At 51.5% G+C, this 24,757-nt stretch overlaps 1 protein-coding gene across 1 annotated transcript in view; it reads right to left on the bottom strand.

Moving 5' to 3' along the window:
- KATNIP (katanin interacting protein) overlaps positions 1-24,757 on the bottom strand; it is a 200,623-nt gene that overhangs the window by 51,506 nt on the left and 124,360 nt on the right. The window contains exons 10-15 of the mRNA XM_040463627.1: positions 22,829-23,001; positions 21,518-21,583; positions 20,001-20,116; positions 18,533-18,635; positions 14,316-14,531; positions 1,825-1,962 (exon numbers count right to left, since the gene is read on the bottom strand). Of these exons, the coding sequence (XP_040319561.1) occupies positions 1,825-1,962; positions 14,316-14,531; positions 18,533-18,635; positions 20,001-20,116; positions 21,518-21,583; positions 22,829-23,001 (812 nt within the window). The remainder of the gene's footprint in view (positions 1-1,824; positions 1,963-14,315; positions 14,532-18,532; positions 18,636-20,000; positions 20,117-21,517; positions 21,584-22,828; positions 23,002-24,757) is intronic.

The following is a 24,757-nucleotide window of genomic DNA, read 5'->3' as shown; positions in this document are numbered from 1 at the left end:
GAAAATGATGTCTCGTTTTCCAGGAATCTACGGCAGAGGCGGGCACTTCGAGCTGAGACGGATGGGAGGGTCCAGGGCCTACAGGGTAACTGCCGTGTGGGGTGGTAGAGAGTCACAGCAGCTGACACTCCGGAGTGTGAAGCCAGCAAGGGGCAGGGGCTGATGGGAGACACGGGGCCTGGCGCACAGGGATTAGGAGGCCCTGAAGTCACACTAAGGGGTTTGACCTGGGTCCTCTGGGACAGGGGGAGCCTCTGAGGGTGTGAAGCAGCAAAGAATGATGATCAGACCTCCCAGGGGCTGCTGGAGACCGACTGGAGGCCTGGGCCTGGGGACAGCGAGAGCAGTTCAGAGGCTGCACCCTTCCACACCTCAGTGCCTTTGCACATGCGGGGCTCCCCACCTGGGACCCGTTTTCTTCTTTTCTACCTTGGCTCTGTGCTATTGTCTCTTTCCGCCACAGCTCAGTTGTGGGCTCCAAGCCCCTTCCCTGAGCTCTCCCAGCCTGATGCAGGCTCCCTCCACGTTCCAGGGGCTACAGTCTAGACAGGCCAACTCCAGCCCAACGGTGAGTTTGCTTTGGACCGTGCAGTGGTTTCAAAGGAATTTCAATTAGCTGTTGACATTTACAGACCAGAAAGGCTCCTATCAGATTCCAAATTCCCAACTCCCTGGGAATGTTCAGATGACCTAGCAGCACTGGCTGGCATTCCTATATAGCAGCCATTAACTGAAGCTGAAAAGTGGCCTTCCCTTTACATGTGCTTACCAGTTCGCCACACTCCCCACCATGCCCTGCCGTCTCTTTTCACGATATTGAAGCTGAGGACCAGTTTCCATCATTCATCTCCCTTGCATTATTGCTTCCCTGAGAACAAGTTGGAAGGGAGAGCAGAGCAATTCTTGTCCCCATGTCTGTCATAAGAGGGGAAACAAGTCAGGCTGAGGGGGTCCTGTCCTTCCTCACGCACTGAGTTCCCTGCTGAGTTCCTGGGCTTTCTGTTTGAAACCCTGGGCACTTTGCAGTCACCTCTATCAAGGCCTTCAGCACACTGCGTCCTATTTTTACAATTACTTGTCTGCCAGCTTTTAGACCAGGAGTACCTCCTGGACAGGGACTGGGTCTCTGATACCAATGTCCTCCGAACTGATCAGGAAGGCCGATGGTACATATGCTCAACAATAAATGTCGAATGAAGAAATAAATACAAACGAGAGCATGAAAAAACAGCCCAGAGAAGAAAGAAAGCATAAGTGCCCAGGGGTGGGAGGGCAGGGATGCTGAAACCGGGGGGACAGAGGAGCACAGAGGTTAAGAGCCTCACTGTTCAGAGTGGGGTTCTCACCCCAGGGACACTGGCACAGGTGGATGCAAAATCTTGGGCTCTGCTCCAGACCCGCTGAATCGGAACCTGCGTTTTAGCAAGAGTCCCGGTAAGGTATCGCAGATTAAGGTCTGAGAAGCCCTGGCTAAGTGAACGGGCCCAGAGTCTGACTGCGTGGGTTCAAATTCTCACTGTGACGCTTCCTTGCTGTGTGACTTGGGGCATGTCACACAACCTCTCTGTGTGTCTGTTTCTTATCTATTAACATTGAGCCCCAGTTCCGGCAAAGGGCGGCCACACCTGCAAGCTGAGGCCCTGCTCCTGGTGGCCCCAAACATGCAGTGTGAAATGCACCACCAGGCATTCTGCAACAGGCAGGAAGGGCCGCAGTGGGGCCTCCGCGTACCCATTTTGCAACTTCAGCACTCAGGCTGTTGGACAGCGCCAAAGTGCTTCCGTCAGTCAAACGCCCAAGGAGTAGTCGGGGGCCCTTACTTACACCATCAGCTGTCCAGTAATTCCAAACCTTGATCTTGGCTAGATCAAAGTCGTGCAGGCGGCTCGTGTTGCGGATAACAAAAAAGAGCTGGAGCGGCGGGTGGAAGGGGCACGTCCACAAGGAGGGGTCTTTCTTGCTCTGAAACACCAGCAAGAGAGGGAAGTCGTTAGCCCATTTGCTGCCTCTCCCCAGTGTAAACAAGCTGAGGGCAGGAGGCTAGGCCTCCTCTCCGTAATCCGAGGTGGAGTCTTAGATCTCAGCCGCCCGGACTGCACTTTGTAGCAGGTACTGACTCATCCCTGGCACAGGCTGGCTCGAGGGCCTCTCTGCTCTGCCATTCGGACTGAATTGAAAATGCAGCGGGCTTTATTCTAATTGATCTAATCAGCTCTGGGGAGATGGCTGGGGATGGGGACTGAGAGGGAAAGGGAGGTTGGGAAAAGAGCCATCACTTGTGCTATTCATTAACCTGGCAAACAGAGCCTTTGGTTTTCTTTTGTAAAAACCCTGCAGAATTAAAAACATTTAAAAAATAGAAAAGGAAGAAAAGAAACCGGTGCAGGCACTGGGACGGGGCTGTGGCACCGAGCCTCAGGATTTGCTCTGTTCCCTGGCAGGGTTTCCAGGCCTCAGGACCCCAGAGTGTGGTTTCCGCCCACCGGTGAGGCTGCCAAAGCCGCTCTCAAGGCCAGAGGAGCAAGGAAGCCCTGCTGCCGTGTGCATTTTGCACCAACAACATTCCATGCCACAGGTGCTTTAGATGCAGGTGGAAAAAGCCAAATCTGGGGACTCTTCTCAGCCCCAGCTGCCTCCTGTTCTGTCTCTTTGGATACCTCTTCTACGTTCTGTCCTGAGAAAACTCACAGCTGCTCCCAAACAGCCCCCTGCAGGCTCGGCCTCAGTGCCTTTGCACAGGCTGGGCCTCTGTTTGCAATACTCTTCCAGCCCCTCCCTCCCAGGGAAATTCAGCCCAAATGTGCTGTCACGCCCACAGTCACCCCTTCCCTGTCACCATCACTCTCTCCTCCAGGCACCTAGGGTTCCTTGCAGTGCCTAAGGTTAGCATTTTACTCAGTGTCCCACAACCACCTGTTTTCCAGTCCAGGTCAGCCCTCCACACACTTGACTGTGAGCTCAAGGGAAGCGTCTGTGTAGAGTTTCCACACGGTTCCCTGGCACATGGTAGATGCCACAGAATCTTTGTCGAATGAATGAATGAATGAATGAATGAAATTTACCTCCTAATAGCTGTCTTTTCATTGCAACTAGAGAAGAGGCTATAAACTCATCTGGCCTGCCTAGCTATTTCGTTTGGCTCATGAAGTATTCAAAAACACTGTTGCCAACATTTAAAGATGGGGAGATTTCGCCTTTCCCTCCAGAGCTAGTGTGTGGACAGGCAAGACGCAGGGCAACACAGGGCCCCTAACAGCTGCTGGCTGGGGCCTAGGGCACAGCTCCCATGGCCGGGCCGGCTGGGGCTCTCGGGCACCCCAGTCCCCACAGCTCCCTACAGTTTTAGAGTTTTGTTTTGTTTTGTTTTCAATTTTGAGAGAGAGAGGGAAAGAGTGTGTGTGAGCTGGGGAGGGGCAGGGAGAGAGAGAGGTGGGCAGAGGATCCAAAGTGGGCTCTGTGCTGACAGTGGGGAGCCCGAGGCAGGGCTGGAACTCATGAACCGTGAGATCATGACCTGAGCCGAAGTCAGATGCTTAAGTGACCCACCCAGGCACCCCAGCTTACAGTTTTAGTCTCACACCTACTTCTCTTTCCAGGTTATGCCCCTGTCTGGCCCCTGCGGGCAACTGAGTCTAGGGTCCCCACCTAGTGGCTGACAGCTACAGTAAGTCCCATCTGCCAACATAACCACCACATCTCTGATACCAGCGAAGTTGTCCCTTTCACCTAAACGGAGCACCGCCGTGTATTTGAGAGGGTCTCAGCAGACTCCTGTCACCAGGACCAGGCCGGCTACTTGACACAGCCAGGGGAGGAGACTGGCCAACGCTGGGGTTTTGCTGCCCCCCAGGAAATGCGAGGCCCAGGCTCCAGCTGCGGGGGGGAGAACAAAGCTGGCTTGTTCCAATGACAATGGTGCCTTTCAGGAGGGAGGAGGCTGCTTTTGTTAAGGGGGGAGAGGGGTTCAAGGGGTTCTGACTTATTCCGGCCAAGTGTCTCAAGCTCTGCAAGAACTTTTAGTGCTCTGGGCAGCTGCAAGGGGCCAGGAGACAACATTTCGGCTTCCAACGGGTGCATCTCATTCGTTCCCCAAGTTGGGGCCTAAACTGGGTCGCTGTGGCTGCTTGACAAAGGAAGAGTCTGAAGGCTGACCCTTAGACACGGGCGAGGGGACTGCCATTGATTTCCCATCACATTTCTGTCAGCAGGAGGGATAACAGGAGGACTAAGTGGGAATCATGGTGTTCAAAGTCAAAGAACATTAACCTGCGGGTAACTCAGGGCCTCATTAGCAGACAGAGTCTCTGAGATGAAGGCTGATGGGAAGCCATTGAGGGCTGGCCGAGGCGCGCTGCGCGAACCCCCAGATGCCAGGCCAGCAGGCCGAGCGTCTGCTGCACCTGTCCATCGCAGGCAGTAACAGAGACGGCAGAACAAGAATCAGGGTTCCCTCTTGCTGCTGCTGTGACCTCACTGGGTTCTCTCAAAGCCCTGGGAGGGGACAAGTGCTGTAACCCTCCCGTCACAGCTCAGCAAGGGAGCAAAGGGTGTGGCTCGCCTCAGTGGTGGAGTAAGGGTGTACACCTATTTTAATCCATTAATTCATGCTGTCTTAGTTTGTGTTCTCTCAGAAGCAGACCCCCGAGTCAAGGATTTGAGTGTCAGGAGATTATTTGGACAGCAAAGGAGCATGGGGAAGAGGAGGGGAGGAAAGGCATTTCATAAAGAGTGTGTTACCAAGAGAGCCCGCTCCTGTGGCATCTGGAGCTCAGTGCCACCAGGGAATCTGGGAGCCAGAGCAGAACGTGCCCCGGAGCAACTCCACCCCCGGGACAAGGGAGCTGGGGTATTCATACCCCAATGCCCACCAGCGTAGGTTGAGGGCTGCTCCTGGGGGCTCCATTCCCCACCGGTTTGGGCCCGCTGCACAGCAGGCAGAGTGGGCCCCGGAGGCCAGAAAAGCAATCCTCCATCAGAGAATTATCAGTGGGAAGTACAGCCAGCACGCACAGACGTGGGAAGGGCCAGAGGGCCGGGGAGGCTCTCACAGCGTCTGTTACCCATTTGCTCAATACAAATACCCTCCTGTGGGGCAGGTGCCGAACTACAGTCAGGGGTGGGTGGCGGAGCCTGGCCCACCAGGTCCCAGCTCTGCACTGGTCGGGGAAGCAAACAAGTAATACTGCCAGGAAAACAAAAAAAAAAAAAAAAAAAAACAACCCCAACCAGGCATGGATAAATTCGACAAAGAAAATAAGAGTGAATTCTTAATGGCCAATGGAAGGGCATTTTTAGAATGGACGGTCAGGGGAGACAGGAGGTCCCTTTCTCATTCCTAATTAAGGTGCCTCCCTCTTCCAGAATTAACCTAATACAGATCTACCCCCTTCAGGGATATGCTGGACTGCCCTCAGAAGTAGCCCCAATTTAATAAATTATCATAATCAAAAGGAACAAGCTATGGACACACACAGTTTGGATGGATGTCAAAGGCATTATACTGAGTGGAAAAAGCCAGTCTCAAAAAGATTACATACAAGATGATTCCTTTTATATAGCACTCTTGAAGCGAAAACAGATCTGCGGTTGCCAACGTTAGGGATGGGTGTGTGGGGGGTTATGGCTGTAAAGGGTTGCGAGGGGGAATCCCTCTCTGGTGATGGAACTGTTGTATTTTGTGTTTGTGTATTTCGATGGGGTGGTGGTTACATGAATCTACACATGAGTGATAACATTGCATAGGACTCATACGCACATGCACACGAATGTGTGTACAAAGGTGTGCACCTGAAACTATGTCAGGAAATGTCAATTTCCTGGGTTTGATAATGTACTACAGTTATACAGGATGTTAGCACTGGGGGACGCTGGTGGGCAAGGGCACAAGGGACCTCTCCATACTTTTTTTAAAAAAATGGAGATATACTTCACATATATATAAAGTCACCACCTTCAAGTATGCAATTCAGCAGGTTTTGTTTTGTTTAGTATATTTCAAGGTTGTGTCACCATCACCACTATCTTTTTCCAGCATATTTCATCACCCTAAAAAAGAACTCCATACCCAATGTGTGGCCTGCCGGGTCTGGGTTCTTCCACATCCCATAATGTTTTCGAAGGTTCATCCTTGTTGCGGTAACAATCGGCGCTTTGTTCCTTTTTACAGCTGAGTAATATTCCATTGTATGGACGTACCACATTTTCTTTATCCATTCATCTGTGGATAAACATTTGAGTTGTTTCCACCTTGTGGCTATCATGAATGATACTGCCATGAACATTTGTGTGTAAGTTTTTGTGGGAACACATTTTCCGTTCCCTTGGGTCTGCACCTAGGAGTGGAACTGCTGGGTCATAGGCTAACTCCACACTTAACTTTTGGAGAAACGGCCAAACTATTTTTCACCATGGCCGCACCATTTTACTTTTGTATTCCTGCCAGCGAGGCATGGTTTTTCCACATGAATTGCCAATGCTTTATTATTTTCTCTTTTCTTTTCAAAAACTGTAACAACCTGGTGGGTGTGAAATGATACGTCTTTGGGGTTTTGATTTGCATTTCCCTAATGACTAATGATGTTGATAGCATCTTTCCTGTGCTTCTGGGCCGTGTATGTCTTCTTTGGAGGAAAGTCTATTCTGAGTGCTTTGGTCATATTTTCATGCGGTTGCTTGTCATTTTGTTGTTGAGTTTCAGATTTCTTTTCTTTATATATTCTGGATGATAGACCCTTGTCAGATATACGATTTGCAAATATTTTCTCCCATTTCCTAAGACGTCTTTTCAACTTTCTTGATGAATGTCCTTTGAAGCAAATGTGTTTTAAATTTTGATGAAGTCTGATTTATCTATTTTCTTCTTTTGTTGCTTGTGCTTTCCATGCCATATGTAAGACCTCAGTGAAAAGCTCAAGGGTAGGAAGATTATACGTGTGTTTCTTCTAAGAGTTTTACAGCCTGAAAGCTTTAAAAGTTCTAAGGTCTTTAATCCACCGAGTTAGTTTCTGCAGATGATGTTAGGGTAGGAACCCAACTTCGTTCTTTTGCATCAGCAATCCAGTTTGTCCCGATGTCATCTGCTAAAAAAATGACTTTTTTTTCTCCACCCAATAGTATTGGCATCTTTGTTGAAAATCAGTTGCCTATGGGGCGCCTGGGTGGCGCAGTCAGTTAAGCGTCTGATTTCAGCCAGGTCACGATCTCGCGGTCCGTGAGTTCGAGCCCCGCGTCGGGCTCTGGGCTGATGGCTCAGAGCCTGGAGCCTGTTTCCGATTCTGTGTCTCCCTCTCTCTCTGCCCCTCGCCCGTTCATGCTCTGTCTCTCTCTGTCCCAAAAATAAATAAACGTTGGGAAAAAAAAATTAAAAAAAAAAAGAAAGAAAGAAAATCAGTTGCCTGTAGAGGCACCTGGGTGGCTTAGTCGGTTTAGCTGGTTAAGCATCCAACTTTGGCCCAGGTATGATCTCACGCTTTGTGAGTTCCAGCCCTGCGTCGGGCTCTGTGCTGACAGCTCAGAGCCTGGAGCCTGTTTTGGATTCTGTGTCTCTGTCTCTTTCCGCCCCTCCCCCACTCTCGCGCGCGAGCGCGCGCGCACGCGCGCGCTCTCTCTCTCTCTCCCTCAAAAATAAATAAACATTAAAAAAAGAAAAGAAAATCAGTGGACTGCAGATGTATAGGTCTATTTCTCTATCAATTCTGTTCCATTGATCTATATATATGTCTATCTCTATGCCAGTACCACAGTCTTGATTACTGTAGGTTCGTTTTGAAATTGGAAGAGTGAGTCTTCCAACTTCCTTCTTTTCCAACATAGTTTTAGCTATTCTGGGTCCCTTGAACTTCCATACATATTTTAAGATCAGCTTATCAATTTCCACAAAAAAAGGCTAATTGGAATTTTGATAGGATTGCATGGAATCTGCAGATAATTCAGGGAGCGTTGCCACATCAACAGTATTAAGTCTTCCGATCTGTGAACATGAAATGTCTTTTCATTTATTTGGGTCTTCTTCAATTCCCACCAACAGTATCGCATACTTTTCAATGTACAAGTCTTTCACTTATTTGGTGAAATTTACTCTTAAGTATCTTTTTTTTTTTTTTTTTATGCTATTTTAAAACAGATTTTTTTTTTTCAGGGCACCTGGCGGCTCAGTCAGTTAAGTGTCTGACTCTTGATGTTGGCTCAGGTTATGATCTCATGATCTGTGGGACTGAGCCCCGCGTTGCACGCTGCACTGACACTTCAGAGCTTGCTTGGGATTCTCTCTCTCCGCCACCCTCTGCCCTTCCCCTGCTTGCACGCGTGCTCTTTCTGTCTCTTGAAAGAAATAAACATTGGGGCGCCTGGGTGGCTCAGTCGGCTGGGCGTCCGACTTCAGCTCAGGTCACGATCTCACAGTTCGTGGGTTCGAGCCCCGTGTCGGGCTCTGTGCTGACAGCTCAGAGCCTGGAGCCTGTTTCAGATTCTGTGTCTCCCTCTCTCTCTGACCCACCCCGTTTGTGCTCTATCTCTCTGTCTCAAAAATAAATAAATGTTAAAAAAATATTAAATTAAAAAAAGAAAGAAAGAAACATTAAAAAAAATTTTTTTTAAAACAGATTTTTTTCCCTTAGTTTCCTTTTTCAGATTGCTCATTGCTAGGGTATAGAAATACAATTTTTTTTTTTTTTTTTTTGTATATTAGTCTTTTATCAACTTGCTGAACAGGATCTTAGTTTATCAGTAGTTTTTGTGGATTCTTTAGGGTTTTCTATCTGTAAGATCATATCATCCACAAATATAGTTTTACTTCTTCCTTTCCAACCTCTTATTTTTCTGTTTATTTACTTATTTAAGTTTTTATCTGTTTATTTTGAGAGAGAGAGAGCACACGTGGAGGAGGGGCACAGAGAGAGGCGGAGAGAGAGAACCCCAAGCGGAGCCCCATGCGGGGCTCCAACTCAGGAACCATGAGATTATGACCTGAGCTGAAGTCGGATGCTTAACCGACTGAGCCACCCAGGGGCTCTTTATTTCATTTTCTTGCCTAACTTCCCAGGGAAGAATCTCGAGTACAATGTTGAACAGAAGTGGTGGAAGCAGACATCCCTGTCTTGTTCCTGATCTTAGTGCAAAAGTTTTCAGTCTTTTACCAGCATGATGCGAGCTGTGGGTTTTTACAGATGCCCTTATCAGGTTGAGAATGTTTCCTTCTCTTCTTGGCTTGTTTGTGGTTTTTATCATGAAAGGGTGTTGAACTTTGTCAAATGCTCCTTCTGTATCTATTAAGAATGTTACATGACTTTTTCTCCTCTATCCTATCAACATGTTGTATTATATTGATCCGTTCTCATATATTGAACAACAAACCATGCATTCCCGCTAGGTTTCCCATGCAAGTCCACTAGGTTTCAACGTATAAATCTTTCTATGAACTGGGAGACTTGGCTTGCTAATGTTTTGTTGAGGATCTTTATGTTATATTCATAAGGGCTGTTGGTCTATAGTTTTCTTTTCTTGGGATGTCTTTGGTTTTGTGATCAGGGTAAGACTGGTCTCATGAAATGAGTTTGGAAGTCTTCCCTCTTCTTCATTTTAGAAGAGGTTGTGAAGGATTGGTGTTAATTCTTCAAATATTTGGTATGACTCACCAGTGAAGCCATCTGGTCCTTGGTTTTTCTTTGTTGGAAGTTTTTTTTATTATTAATTCAATCTCTGTACTTGCTATAGGTCTAGACAGATGGTCTATTTCCTCTTCACTCAGTCTTAGGGATTTGTGTCTTTCTAGGACGATGTCCATTTCATCCGGGATATCTTTATTTGCTGGCATAAGATTGTCCAGAATATTCCCTAACCATCTTTTTTTCCCTGTCAGGTCGACTAATGTCCCTTCTTTCATTCCTGATTTTAGTTATTTGAATCCTTTCCCCTTTTCCCTTGCTGATCTGGCTAAAGTTTTGTTAACTTTGCCGATCCTTTCAAAAAACCAACTTTTGGCTTCACTGATTTCCCTTTATTATTTTTCTCTTCTCTGCACAAGGTTTTTGTTTTGTTTTGTTCACAATTTCCTGCGATTCTACGATTATTTCCAAACAAAAAGTACAAAAAAATGTATTGTGAACATTTATGTGCTGGGGATGTAGTATGGTGAGGACAAGAATGTATAGCTAAGTGTGGGGAGAGGGGAAGACAGATAATAAATGAGTGAACAAGACCATTTCTTAATGTGAGAAGCGCCCTGAAGAAAATGAAGGAACAGGATGTGATAGAGACAGGTGGGGAAGACTGGGGTGGCATGAGAAAAGACTCCTCCACACAGGAGTCAGGAAAGGGCTTGCTGAGAAAGTGGTATTTGGGCTGAAATTCAAATGAAGAGAGAGGAGGTAGCCACACGACACTCTGGAGGAGGGAAGCTCTGGGCAGAGACCAGAGGTGCAATGAGCTTCAAGCGTCGGAAGAGCAGAAGGCGGCCTCTGGCTGCTGGAGCCCCGGGGCCCGAGGCAGTAGAGGGAGCCGAAGGCCTGTTCACAGACAGCCTCCCAGGCCACGGGAGGCATGAGATTTCACTTCTAAGTATTCTGGGAAGTCATGGCTGGGGTTTTAAGCAGGGGAGGGGTGCAAGCTGACATTTGTAAAAGATCACTTTGGTTACAGAGTAGAAAATGGAGCAGATGGGGCCAGAAGAGAAGACGAGGAGACGGGAGGCCATTTAACAGTGGGCAGGGGGTGAAGGTGACAGACCCGGGCTGTGTATTGCAGGAGGAATCAACAGGACTTTCTGGTGTCCTGGAAGGTGGCAGGAAGGGGTCGGGGCAGTCAAGGAACACTCCTAAGAGGTTAAGAGGTGGCCTTAGCAGCAAAGCAGACAGCAATGCCATTTACTGAGCACAGGAATCTTGTAGGCGGGACAGACGTGGGTAGTGCAGGGGAATGAAAAGTTAGGTTTCAGATCACTGAAGTCTGGGATGTCCAGCAGGTGCCCGACAAGAGACGCCAAGCAGGAAGTTGGCATTTAAATCAGGAACTCAGAGAGGCAGGCAGGCCCTGGCATATCCATCTAGAATCATCTTGAAGGCACGGGCCTGGGCGAAGCCAATAAGAGGGATGGCGTGGGCACAGAGGGGAGCCGGGCCTGCACTGAGCGTGGGGCACCCCCGTATGTTCTGGCAGCCCCCAGCTCTCTTGCACTGAAGCAACTTCTCTTCTGAACCCAGACTCCACTCTCAGTTACCTGCTGGTCAGATTTCAGCCGAGCTCCCTGACTCCGTGGCAGTATGGCCCGGGGCAGGTCCCTAGTCCTCCCTGAGACTTGGTTTCTCATTTAATCAAATGTGGAGAGCAGCCCCAGGTTCATGTGAGCATCGCACGAGGGATGCCTGAGGACCCCGGCTAGCACGCTGTGGGGCTACACCCCTGCGAAACCGGGTGATCCGGAGAGGCTGCGTGTGTTGGTAGTCCCGGACCTCGTACGTAGGGGGACCATCGGGGAGACCCCGTGCCAGGACGGCACAGCGAATTCAGCCTGCCCACAGCTGGGCCTGGAGACCCAGTAGCCCAGGAAGAGATGGCTGCCCCATGCCCCAACCTCAGGGTCAAAAATTTAAAACCCCAAGCCCGCCAAAACCATGGGCTGGGCTTGTCCCCGCCGTCACATGGCAAAGCTCACCAGCCTCTGCTAAGCGGAGGGAAAGGAACAGTAATTATAGAAACTGGCGGCCATCAGGGGCGCTGGGGGGGGCTCAGTCGGTTAAGCATCTCATTCTTGGTTTCGGCTCAGGTTATGATCTCAGGGCTTCGTGGGTTTGAGCCCCACATCGGGCTCTGTGCTGGCAGTGAGGAGCCTGCTTGGGATTCTCTCTCTCTCTGTCCTCTCTCTCTGCCCCTCCCCTCCTGGCACTGTCTCTGTCTCTCTCAAAATAAACAAATAAACTTAAAAAACAAACTGGCCCCCACCAAATCCAATGATGTTTTTACTGCCCCAGGATGCCCTGTTCTGTGCAGCAGGCTTCCAAAGTGCTGCTGCTCTGTGCACAAGGGAGACGGGAGAGGGGTGCCTACAGACTTGAAGCAGGAAGCAGAGCAGGAAAACCCAAGGCCAGAGCATCCCAGTGGCTGTGACCTATGGGACCTGTTTCTTTCAAGGTCACGGAGCTGCCGATCTTAGAGGGCGGTCACCACCCAGTCCAACCCCATGGACGGGTAGTGTCTCTCAGAGACCTAGCATCTATCCTGCCTTCCCTTCAGTAACAACCCTGAATCTCCTCCAGGGAGAGTTTCTCCCTGCCCTGCTGTGGCATCTCGAGGTAACTGGCATCACGGTGGCCACTTTCCTAGCCAGGGTCACCCATCAGCCTTCCTCTCCTGCGACCGTGTTATCCACAGCAGGGCGACAGGATGACAAACCAACTAATGCACACTGCCCCCCGCCGCCCCCAAAAAAGACCACACCCTTGGTGCACATCCTGGATGCTGCCTAGAATCCCAACATGACCACGGGGTCCTCTGGCCTGGGTGACAGCGAGTCTTCCCAGCTACCCAAAGACTTGCAACAAATTCCTTTGTTAGAAATTTGCTAAAGTGAGCCAGACTCCAGTTTCTTTTGCAGACAAGTGAGAATCGTATGGGTTATCCGTGCCCTCCAGTTCGATTTTACGGGGGGGCGGGGGGGCCGAGTAACTGATTCTCTGAGAAGGCAGGTAAGTTGCTGAAGTCAAAACCAGAATGCGGGTCTCTAGAACGGAGGATTCCCAAGCTCCCTTTTCTTACTTCCTCTTCTTTAAATGGGAATGATATCTCTTCTTAGTGGTATTAATATTATTACCAATAAAACAACAAATATAACAAGAGCTGGTGTTTTGGAGCCCTTAGGAAGAGCCAGCCACGGTGCTGAGCTTTTAATAGTTATATTTGATCCCCACAACATCGTAGCAAGGTAAGTTCCATTATTACGCCCATTTTACAGATGAGGAAGCTAAAGCAGAGGTCAGGTGAGTTGCCTGTGCTCATGAGGCTGTAAACGGTAAGCTTCGAACACGGGCCTTTCTGCTTCTTGAGCCTGTGTACTGCTGGGATTAAATAAGGGTATATGGATGACAGCCCGTGCCTGGCACTAGGTAAGAACTGAACATGTGGGAGCTGATTTCATTTTCAATACATTTTAAAAAATTTATAATTGTTCTTTGGAATGGATAATACAGGTGCTTGGCGGGAGATTTACAAGGTGCCAACAAGGCCCCAAAGGAAGTCCTCCTATCGCCTCTGTGCCTTGCCCACCCGGTTCTGTGGCCCAGAGGCAAAGTCTGTCCCCAGGTTCTCAGGCCCCCCCTGGGGGTGAAGCACCGCATAGTCAAGACATGCTGCTGGGCGGCCTACCTCAGCTTAGCTCCCAGTCTCTGTGTCCAATTTGCAAGTGGAAAGAGGAGAAAATGCCAGTGCTCGCCCTTCCTTCCCTCCTTCCTTCCTTCCCTTCCTCCCTCCCTTCCTTCCTCCCTCCCTCCCCTTCTTCCCTCCCTCCTTCTTTCCTTTTTTGACTATTAGATATTTAAAGGGCAGGAACATTCAGGGCACCGGGGTGGCTCAGTCATTTGAGCATCTGACCCCTGATTTTGGCTCAGGCCATGATCCTAGGGTTGTAGGATCGAGCCCCATGTTGGGTTCCTTGCTCAACATGGAGCCTGCTTAAGATTCTGTCTCTCTCTCTCTCTCTCTGTCTCTCTCTCCCTCTGCCCCTCCCCTGCTCATGCATGTGCACACTCTCTCTCCCCCCAAAATAAAATGAAATAAAGGACAGGAACGTGTGATGTGTGTTGGGTGTGTACTTGATGTTTGTTGGGAAGCAGGACTGGGGGGTGGGGGGATGCTGTGGACATGGGCCCTGGGCCAGGCTGCAGGAATGTGAACGTGGCCCCACTACCTTCTGGAGGTGTGACCTTGACCAAGTCAATATTCTTCTCCAAGCCCCTGTTTCTTCATTGATAAAATAAAGGCATTGACCTCAATGACCCCCAAGGTTCCATATTTGGTGGTGACTGTGGCAAACTGCAGGGTGGATAGAAGGAGGTGACTTGGCTCCTCTTTGCGCCCTATTCTCCCAAGAACAAGCCCAGGGATCTGGGAATGAGCTGGGGAACGGCTCGGGGGCCCTCCTCACCCACACCTTCCCCTCAGGCTCCTTCCACTTTGCCTGAATGAATGAGGATGGACAACTATCTTCTTCCCCTCCCCATACCTGCACCCCCCCCCCCACCTGCATCACAGTCATATCGTGGGCAGAGAAAATGCATCAAAACACAAGGCCAAGGCTCACTGTAGTTTCAAGCACCGCCTCCACTTACAGCTAAGTTCCTATTGACCAGGTGGCCCAGGTCCCCGGGCGTGTCCGTGTTCCGGATATCCACGTCATGGGGCGACACATAAAGCTTTGTGTTGTTCCGGTCAAAGAACTCAACTTCCGTGAGACCCACCCAGGACGTATGGCCCCAGTTGGACAGGATTTCCATGGTCACGTAGACGGCATCTTCGATCTCTCCGCCTCTTGTTCTCAGTTTGTCCTTAACAGACATAAAAATAATGCTAACAGGTCAAAACACGACAGGCTGGATTCAGCTCACCACTACACGACAAGTTATTTAGCCACTCAGTGCCTCAGTTTCCCCATCCATACAATGAGGATGAGAACAGCACCCATTACATATAGTTATTACAAAGATTAAATGAGCTCATATTTGAAAAGCATTTGAAACAGTTACTGTGAACAGTTGGTATTTGCCATAAGAGTTTGCAAGTAACAAAAAAAATGTTTACAAGGCATCACATTGTGGCTGAACGTGCTCTTCTTTCCTCATTACCAAGTGTTCATGGCCTATCGGCTGAGTTGGGGAAGGTGTTATGGGCTAAATTGTGTCCCCCACCTCCCCAAATTCAGATGCGAAAGCCCTAACCCCAGTACCTGAGCATGTTCCTATATTTGGAGACACGACCTTTAAAGAGGTAATTAAGTTAAAATGAGGCCGTGAGGGTGGGCCCAAATCCAATGTGAACCATGTCCTTAGGAGAAGGGGAAATCTGGGGGCTCCTGGGTGGCTCAGTCGGTTAAGCATCGGACTCTTGATGTCTGCTCATGACGAGATCTCACGGTTTGTGAGTTTGAGCCCCACGTGAGGCTTTGCAACGATGGCACGGAGCCTGCTTAGAATTTTCTCTCCCTCTACCCCACTCATCCTCTCTTTCTCTCTCTCAAAATAAATAAATTTTAAAAATTAAAAAAAAAAAAAAGGGGGGGGGGCGTAAATCTGCCCAGGAGAAACACCAGAAATGGTCATGCACACAGGAAAGATGGTGTTGAGACACAGCCAGAGGACGGCCATCAGCAAGGCAGGAGAAGAGGCCTCAGGAGCCATCAAACCTGCCCACACCTTGACCTTGGACTTCAGCCTGCAGAACTTGAGAGAAATACATCTCTGCTGTTTAGGCCACCACCCCGTCTGAGGTGTGGCTACCCTAGCAAATGAATTCAGATGACACCATCTCTCTGACAATCCCGTCATGGAGACTAAGTGAGATACGGATACTGGGGGAAGTCCCTGTCATGGGTCCTGGCCCCCCGTGTGTGCTCCCTGAGTGTCCACTTCCTCCCATGTTTTCCCTTCACTGATTTTAGCACCGCCTCCTTCGTGGGCTGGCTTTCCAGTCCGAGGCCGCGTGAATGCCATCAATAAACAGCCACGCTGCGGAATGGCTTCCCGAGGCCCCTTCGGGCCCCGACTGCAGTGCTGGTCGCCACGGATCAGTCCCTCATAAAATGGTGCATTCCCTGCGTGCACATGCCCTCTGTTAATTAGCACTGGTAATCTGCAATGGTTCTGTGAGCAGGGAGTTGAGCAAATGAACAGCAACTGTTCCCTACTTACTTTTTTAATTAATAGCCAGCGAGACGTGCCATCGCCCTCAGCGTGTGTTTGGACGAGCCTTGATGGCCACGCAACGGGGATGGGGACGGGGAGGGAGGGAGGTCAGCTCCCAGCTCCCAGAGGGAACACAGGGCCCGCTCTTACCAGCAGACCCCGCAGGCACCGCCTGCTCTGGGCAGAGCCGGGTGGGGCCCTGGCCAAGGCCCTCTGCCGCCCTGGGCCCGAGTCCCAGACTCGAAGGACAGTGATGAACCGAAGCCGGCCTCGTTCAAGTGGGGCGGCGGGGGGAGGGTGAGGAGGCTAATGAGCTGCTCCGCCAGGTGAGCGGCGGGAGGCGTGAAGGGAGGTTCACCTTGGCTGCCGGCAGCAGGGGGAGGTCCAGATGGGAGGCGAGCTGCCTCGCAGAGGGGCCGGCGGATCCCACAGCCCGTGCCATCTAAAACGTGCGACGTCCTGCAGCGGGGCTTCTAAATGAAGCAGCCGGAGGGTCTACTGACTGAGGACGCGTCACAACCTGCCAGCGTCTCGAGCCGATGGCCCCCCTGCTCCTGACTCGCCCGATTTAGGATCCCTGGGGGGGGGGGGGCTAAGGTAAATGCGGGTTGGGCCGCTCCGGGTCTCCGCACTCCCTGCCCTCCTCCTCTCTCGTGTCTCTTCTCAGCCATGACGATGGTCCCAGAGGGGGAAGGACCCCTTCTCAGCCCAAGGAGGAGCCCGACTGCTCCAATGAAACAGCGTGGCCTGTCCCCTGAGCCACCGAGGGGTGGGGGTGGGGGGGGGTAGCTCTGTGATGGGTACGTGACCCAATCTCAGTTCTGTGCGTGGAAGAAATGCTCTTCGCTCCTGACTGTAGGGCCCGAGGCGAAGAGGGCAAGGGGCGGTAACCACTCTAGCTTTTGAGGGGTCCCAGGGAGACAGCAGAGCCGGGCCTGGGTGCTGAGGTGGGGACGGAGCTCGAGGAAGTGGCTGGCATTGTGGAGACACAGCACGAGCTGCTGGGTTGAGCCCCAACTGGTCCCCGCTGTGGCGTTTGTTACAACAGTCTTTCATTTCCTTCGCTTCGTTGTAGAAGTCCGTTTGCCCTGGGTTTTCTGTTTCCTATAAAAAGACTTGATCAACCCAGGCTCTTTTTAATGTGGCTGAAGCTTTATCACACTCAGGATCTTCATGGCTGAGAAAGCCACTGTTCCGTGTGGGCGGCAGGGGTGGGGGTGGGGGGCAAAGCTTTGACTCCTCTAGATTTTTCTAGACGTCAGACTTTCAACTGGTATTTGCCAGATCCTCCTCGCCTTGTGCCAGGCACTGAGGTGCCCACCCTCACAAAACGTTTTGTCCTCACAGCAGCCCATGGCTGTGGACTATTTACCCCGTGTGACAGCGACACCCCACGCAGGATCAGAGAGCTTAAGAAGCTGGCCTCAGGTCACATGCCGTCTAGATCATGGTGCCAGACTTAGAGCCAGACTCCGGTCTGGGCCCGGGCAGGGGGCGGAGGGGGGGTTTCTGCTGTCACAGGAGTTTGACATGTGGCTCTCAGAGGGCTTTGAGTTAAGTCCTCATCGGCCAAGCGGAGGGTGGGTGACCGCTGTGCTGAAGAATCACAAGAGAGGCTGGACTCAACGAGGACAAACATCACCTTTTGCAGTTAACTGGTTATATCCTTAACATTTTCACTCTGCGTAACCTCCGTAACGATAATTCCCCTCCTTTGAGACTACTGCTCTGTGCCGATGTATCACACCTTCCCGATTAACTCCGTTATCATGAGACGTCTATGTTATTTCTGGTTCTTTTTTTTTTTTTTTTTCCCCTCATTCTTCCCTACTTCCAATCATTCTGCAACAGACATCTTCGCGCCTATAGCTTTTTCTCGCTGTGGAGTGATTTCCTGAGGGGGTGGGGAAGCCGGATCGCTGGGCTGGGAGGACATTAAGTATTTCTACGGCTCTTCTTAAACCCGGTCTTTGTGCTTTTCAAGAGAGTTCCTTCCACCCGTTTCTATTGCTGCCAGCTGGGTAAGCCTGCTGTAACCCTGCAGGTCCAGAGCCTATCATCAAAAATAATCTGCAAACTCAGATATCAGATAGGACATTAAGGTTGCTCGAATCTGCATTTCTTTTTAAATTTTTTATGTTTATTTTATTTTGAGAGAGAGAGAGCGCGCGCGCCAGTAGGAGAGGGGCATAAAGAGAGGGAGACACAGAATCCGAAGCAGGCTCCAGGCTCTGACCTGTCAGCACAGAGCCCGATGCAGGCCTCGAACTCATGAACCGTGAGATCATGACCTGAGCTGAAATCAGATGCTTAACCCACTGAGCTACCCAGGCGCCCCTGAATCTGCATTTCTGGATTACCAGCGATGTTGGACATTTTCCTGTGGGTTTACATGCTATTTTATATTTTGCCTTTTGTGTGGACAGGCTCCTCTCTGCTGCAGCATTTAGTGCCATCACATGTACATCTGGGTGCTGGGCAGGAGGAGGATGGAGACTCGGGCAGAGAGAGGTGAAGTTTACCACTGTGGCAGCCATCCCCCCCGCCTGCCCTGCAGAGAGATAATTACCCCGAGGGGCCCTTCCTCCCTGACCTTTCGCGCGAGATGCTGGATGCATCTGGAAACCCCCAGAAGCCGAGCATCTCACCTCTGGATCCGGCACTGGCTCCTCTGTCGGTGAAACAGCCCTGCTGAGGCGGACAGAGTCGCTTTCGATGGCCTGGAGGACTTTTAGAAGCCTTTGCTGTTGTCTGAAATGTGATTTGGTTTCAGCAAACGGGTGGTAACAGATGGTATGCAACAGAGAGCGTGCCCGTCAGGGCCCCGCACTGGCTTTTCTATTTCAAAAGAAGCGGTGGTTTGAGGAGAGAGTACCCACCCCGCACGCGGTTCAAAGGCGCACACAGGCTGTTTCCCCCCTTTATCATAACCACACAATTCGTGATCAAAGAAGAGGAAATTGGGGCAAGGCAGCCCGCAGACTCCCTCGGCTGGGCAGGGGCTGGAGCAGCGGGGTGGCAAAGGACAGCAGGCGGGCGGAATCCAGTCCGCAGCCTGAGAGCTCAGCATGGTTTTTACCTTTTGAAGGGTTGTTAAGACAAACAAACAAACAAAAAGTGAAAAGCCCTACTCACTAGGGCATTCGCTGTGTGGCCCTTTGTTAAACACACGTTTGCTACTCCCGGCCTAGAGACTCACTTTGTACCTCTTGCTTCTGAGGATGCGGGCGTTCCCAACTCAGCAGAGTGTGGTTTGCAAATGCACCCCACGCGTGTGCGGTTTAAGGCTGCAGAGCCGCAAGACCCCGGAGCACCAAGGATCTTGAGGGTGGAAAATACGGCTCCCAGTGGGGTGTGTGTGTGCTGCCTATAAACAGGACCGCATCGGGTGTGAGGTCGCCTCTGGCACCAGCCCGTGGGCACAAGGGGAACCAGCGAGGGCTTACTTATGGCCACAGTGATGCACGGCCGTGGTTTCCAGGATCTGGGGTCTGTAGACTCCTAGAGGGATGGCTGGAATGGCCTGTTCAGAGTTTTTCTGCAAATCAGGGGAAGGAAACTCCTCTGCGGTGGACACAGACCCAGAGGGTGCACAGCTTGGCCCGGAAATTCCTCTTTCGTGCAGTGGAGAAAAAGCCCTCGTCCCTCTCCGGGCTGCTGCGGTCCCCGGCGGGGGCCCCAGCTTAGTGCCCAGCACGCCAGCTGGATTTCAGCCCCCCTTGCCCCTCAGACAGGCACGGGCCTTCTGCACAGACCACGGCGCGTGCAGCCCCACACACCGGCCGGGGCAGCGGGGCTGTGGGCCACGCTCACCCTCCACCCCCCAGGCCAGCACCCCCTGCTGCGTGGCGTACTTCTGGGGAGGCCTCTGAGGAGGATGAAGTCTTACACCGGGCTGGACCGAATCCAACAGGCGCAGACACGTTTGCCGGGAACACATCGAGTCTGTTCCGGGCTTTCGGGCTGGAGGGGGAGGGAGGCTAGAGTGCCAGGGGGCAGTTTTACGGGGTCTGAAAGAACACAGGAGGAGCAAAGCAAAACCTCAGCTAACGAGATCCTCATGGCTGCCCTGCTGTGGGGCTCTCGGCTGTGTTTGGAAGCAGGCTCGGTACCTACCTGCTCCCCAGCAGGCCGATTCTGTCAATGGCTTCACGGACGACTGTGGTTCCCCCCGTGGCCCTGCACGGCTCCTGCGGGCTGGGCCTGCCAGTCGCCTCAGGGGTAGGAAGTGGCTGAGGACGGAGAAGCTTATTAGACAGGAGGAGGGAACAGGAATGAGCATAACAGGGAAAACTGGGCTGATTAGATCCAGGATCCCTCCCCGCCCCACCTCCACCCGGGGCCATGATCTTTGCAAAGAGACAGACACGTCAGTTTCTTCCGGTCCGGGAGGTCCCAGGAAGCAATCTCTTCAATCAGCTAAGGCAAACATTTTCTCTCAAAGTCTTTCCCCATCTCAACCATACCCCTGCTCTGCTTGCTACAAAGTAACCAGACTCCATGGAGCATTCCAGTAACATCCTTAGGGCCCTTTCATTTTTAATCCTCCTTCTCTTACATTTGTCATCTAAACTAGACACGTGCTCTGCTCTATCTGCAAGTGAGTTTAGTCGCCGGCAGCTCGGTGGGTTGGGGGTGCGTCAGGTCATCCAGAAATCCCAGGCCGTGCGGCGGGCAGGGCCGCAGACTGGTCAGAAATGTCAGCTGGCAATGGCTCAGGATGACTGGGAAATAAGAGACCAAGCAGGAGGGACGCATAAAGAAAACCACTATGGTGCTCTGGCGTCCTGCCCTGCCTACCGCCCTCTCCCGTGGGCGCTCTCTCCTCCCATCCCAGCCTCACTCTCTACCCCCTACCCTCTTGTGTCCCCCTTGTGTTCCCTCTTCCCCCACCAGTCAGGCTTCTGTCTTCCCACTCCTGGGTCAGGCTGGGCTCATTCCCACTTCAGAGGGTCTCCTGTTGCTTCCACCTGGACTGCTGTCCCCTGTTGTCGGCTCATTCCCTAAGAGACGGGGCTCAGCTCAAACGGCACCTTCCCAGGGGCTCCCTTGGACCACGCTTTCGGAGGCAGCAACCATCTATGATCTTTTACTGTCCTCTCTCTCTGAAAGCACCTTGTTTATTTATGGCTTTACTTGATTGTTTTCTGGAAGTTCCACGAGGCCAGGGGCTAATCTGACCTGATTTAGCCACTCTGTATTCTAAGCACAGGGCACAGACCTGTGCACAATCTAACAAAGACGTTTCTGGGTGTCCCATTAATAATTCATGGGTCCCCCTTGTGTCTATTTGCAGGGGCTGTCTTGGCTGAGATAGGTCTGAGTGACCTAGTAGATACAGACGTTATTTATTTATTCAGGATACTAAGATCTGTTTTTGTGTTGTCTTGTCGGGAAACCAAAACGTAACAAGGAGCTGGAGTCCCCAGGCCTGGGTGAATCCCGCCTTCCACTCGTAACCTCGGGCAAGCTGTGCCAGCCCGGGTCTCCCCATCTGTGAAACGGGCAGGACAGCTGCCCAGGGAACACAGTGAGTGTCTGCTGGGACCACGTGGGGAAAGCCCTGTGGAGGCCACCGGGTGCCGTGGGGCACAGTGGGCACCGGGGTTTGCTGTGCTCAGGCCTTCACCAACCTCAGCGCTCTCTTCCTTCCCCTTCAGTAGACTGGTCCACGATTTTGCTGGTGGTCCCTCCGTGTCCTGGAATGAGGTAATCACACGATCTGAGGTCATAACAAAGCCAGGTGCTGTTGACTCCTCACTAATAGATGAGGGCACAGAGGCACGGGGGCTGTCTCAAGATCCTAGAGACACAAATGTCAGGGGCATGGGGGCCCGGGGTGGCTCAGTCGGTTGAAAGCCCGACTCTTGATTTCAGCTCAGGTCATGATCTCACAGTCATGAGATCGAGCCCCGCGTTGGGCTCTGTGCTGACGGTGCAGAGCCTGCTTGGGATTCTCTCTCTCCCTCTCTGCCCCTGCTCTGCTCGTGCTCTCTCTCACACACAAAGTAAATAAATAAACCTTAAAAAAAGTTGTCAGAGGCAAAGGAGTGAGCTTGAGGAAGACAGACAATAGGGTGCTGCTGCTCGATGAACGCCCCAGAGGGCAGCCCCTAACAGAGCCTGGGGAGAAACTGGTGGTGTGGACGGGGCCCCAGGCCTGTGGGCAGGCATACCTCTGCGCCTTCCAAAGACGTGACCTGAGTGAGCCACCTTGCTCTCTGGGTGCCATCAGTCACATCTAGGAAATGGGGCGATGAGACCAGGCCTGCCTGTTTCTGGCCTACTGGGGGCAACGAGTAGGACAAGCTACGATAAAGGGCTTCGGCCGGTGAGGCGGTTTCTCGGCTTCTGAGAAAGGATGTGTGCTCGGGGGCGTGTCCACAGCCTCCAGCTCCCGAAGGGTCCCTACTCCGCCCCACCATGTAGCTTCCTGCTTCTTGCTCAAAGCTGAAGGCAGTGGGCACCGACCCAAACCCCTGCAGGGCCATGGAGGTCTCCTGAACAGGTGCAGTGGGTCAGGGGCAGGACAACAGGAGGTGCTGAGGGCGGCGGAGGCCCGAGGGGCTCACGCTCTGGGGAATGAGGTCTTTCCGGAGAAGCCGGGGCTCTTGTCTACTCTATTCTTTCCCTCAGCCACCAGTTTGCAACCCTGGGCTGAGGCTTCCAGGGCTCGCCGGGAGGTCGGCAAGGATCAGAGGCAAACAGGCATTCACCTTTGGCCTTCGGAAATAAACAAAGAATGGAAGGAAGGTGACGAAATGGGCACTTGGGTAGGTCAGTGAGCGACTGCGCATCCAGCAGCGGACGAGCAGCTAGTCTGAGGTCAGGGACGCCCACAACGTCTCTCTCCTCACCGCGTGCTCTTTGCAAATGCTGCTCAGACACCACGGGGTCCCTGAGTAGCCTCCTGTGTCGTCCTTCCCCTGCGCCCCAGAACGCACCTGCAGCGGGCTGCTGGGGGCCTCCCCCTTTCTGCTGAGGAGCGCCCTCTGCAGGGCTTCGTTCTCCACCTGGATGGCCCTGAGCACAGCCGAGGCATCTTCCTCTCGGTCCTCAGCCTCGCGCACGGGTTTCCGGGTTGCTGATAGGGGTCTCTCTCGTCGGCTCCCGGGTCCTGCAGGCAGAAAACAGGGGGTGCTCCTTTATATATATATTATGTTATTGCATTCTCGGAGTGCAGCTCAAAAATCTATTAGACCCAAATTGAGAAGCACTCTATAAAACAACTGGCCTGTACTCTCCAAGAATGTCAAGGTCACGAAAGACAAAGAAAGCCTGGAGAGCTGTTCCAAATTAAAGGAGACTGGGCAGACATGGCAACAGAAGGCAGTGGCGATCCTGGCACTGGATCCCGGGTGGGAAAACACTGCCATAAAGGACATTATGGCAGCAAGGGGAGAAATCCCAGTACAGTTTGCGGTTTAGATAACGGTATTATATTAATGCTAAATATTCAGAATTCCCTAAGTGTAACTGTGGTCATGTAAAATGAATGAATGCCCCTAGTCTTAGGAGCTACACGGTGCGGCGTTCAGGGGTAAAGGGGGCAATCTCAGATGGTTAAAAAGCACACACACACACACACGCACACACACACACACGTGCACAGAAAGTACAAATATAAATCAACGAGGACAAGGGGTGCCTGGCTGGCTCGGTAGGAAGAGCCTGCAACTCTTGAGTCACTAGTCGTGAATCCAAGCCCCACGACGGGCCTAGAGCTTACTAAGAGAAAAAAAAAAATCAAATCAACCGATCAATCAGTCAATTAACTGGGACAAAATGTTAACAACCAGTGAGTCGGGCTGGAGGATATATGGAGTGTCGTTTGTACATCCTTGCAACTTGAAGAGTGAAATCGCACCTAAGTAAAAGTTGTAAAAAAAAAAAAAAATTAACCCTCACACAAAGTACCTGTAAGCGAGAACATATGCTATCATGGAGACAGACGGGCATTTTGGAGTGTTTTGCTTTATTCTGTCTTGTTTTTCCACGGGTAACAAGAATTGCAAAGAATGTACATCTTAGTTGAAGAGAAAAGTATTGCGGAGCTGGGGTCGATTCCAGAAGTTCCAAGGAAAGGACAATCAGCTTCACACAGTGTAAAGAGACATATGCTAACAGCACCCCGTGAGACTGGCCGGATGAAATAAATTCCGGGATACCCACCTAACAAGTACTATGGAGCATAAAAAGAAACACATACTCAACTATCTGCAGATGGAATGAGATGATGGCCTGAACTTGCTTCCTAATCATCTGGGCAGTGGCTGGGGATGTAGACGAAATGACACTGGCCACCAACTCATGATTGCCAAGGTCAGGTAATGGACACAACCGAGTCCCCATGACATCCTCCCAGTCACTTACATGTGGACTCTTTCAATATTAAACAAACAAACAAAATCTCCATTTAAAAACAGAACTCAAGATGTTTCTATTGGAATGCTTAAAGATGCTTCTACCTATTGAATTTCATCCCCTTGGCAAATATTTATTGAGTGCCGCTGTGTCAGGCTCTGTCCTTGGCACTGGGGACACAGCAGTGACCAGACAGATCAAGAACCTCGCCCTTGTATAGTAAGACAACAAGCCGGGGAATAAGAAACAAAACAGAGTGTTAGACGTCAGAAAATGCTGTGGAAAAACAGGCAAAGCAGAACAGAGTGGGGCTGGAGGGTGGTGCTGTGCTCCAGGCACCAGTGAGGTGAGACCTGTGTGTGCTTTGTTACTGGAGCACCAAGGTGCAGCCGGGGAAACGGGTTCAGGAGGCCTAAGTGGGGGTGGTAGGGCCAGGTCACTCAGGGCCTTGCTCTGAGTGAAATGGGGAGCCACTGCAGGTTCTAGGGCAAGGGAGTGCTTGACCTGAC

The sequence above is a fragment of the Herpailurus yagouaroundi genome, unplaced genomic scaffold, assembly GCF_014898765.1.
Source record: "Herpailurus yagouaroundi ecotype Mexico unplaced genomic scaffold, PumYag 410, whole genome shotgun sequence".
Taxonomy (NCBI): Eukaryota; Metazoa; Chordata; class Mammalia; order Carnivora; family Felidae; genus Herpailurus; species Herpailurus yagouaroundi.
This window is presented reverse-complemented; position numbering and strand designations above follow the sequence as displayed.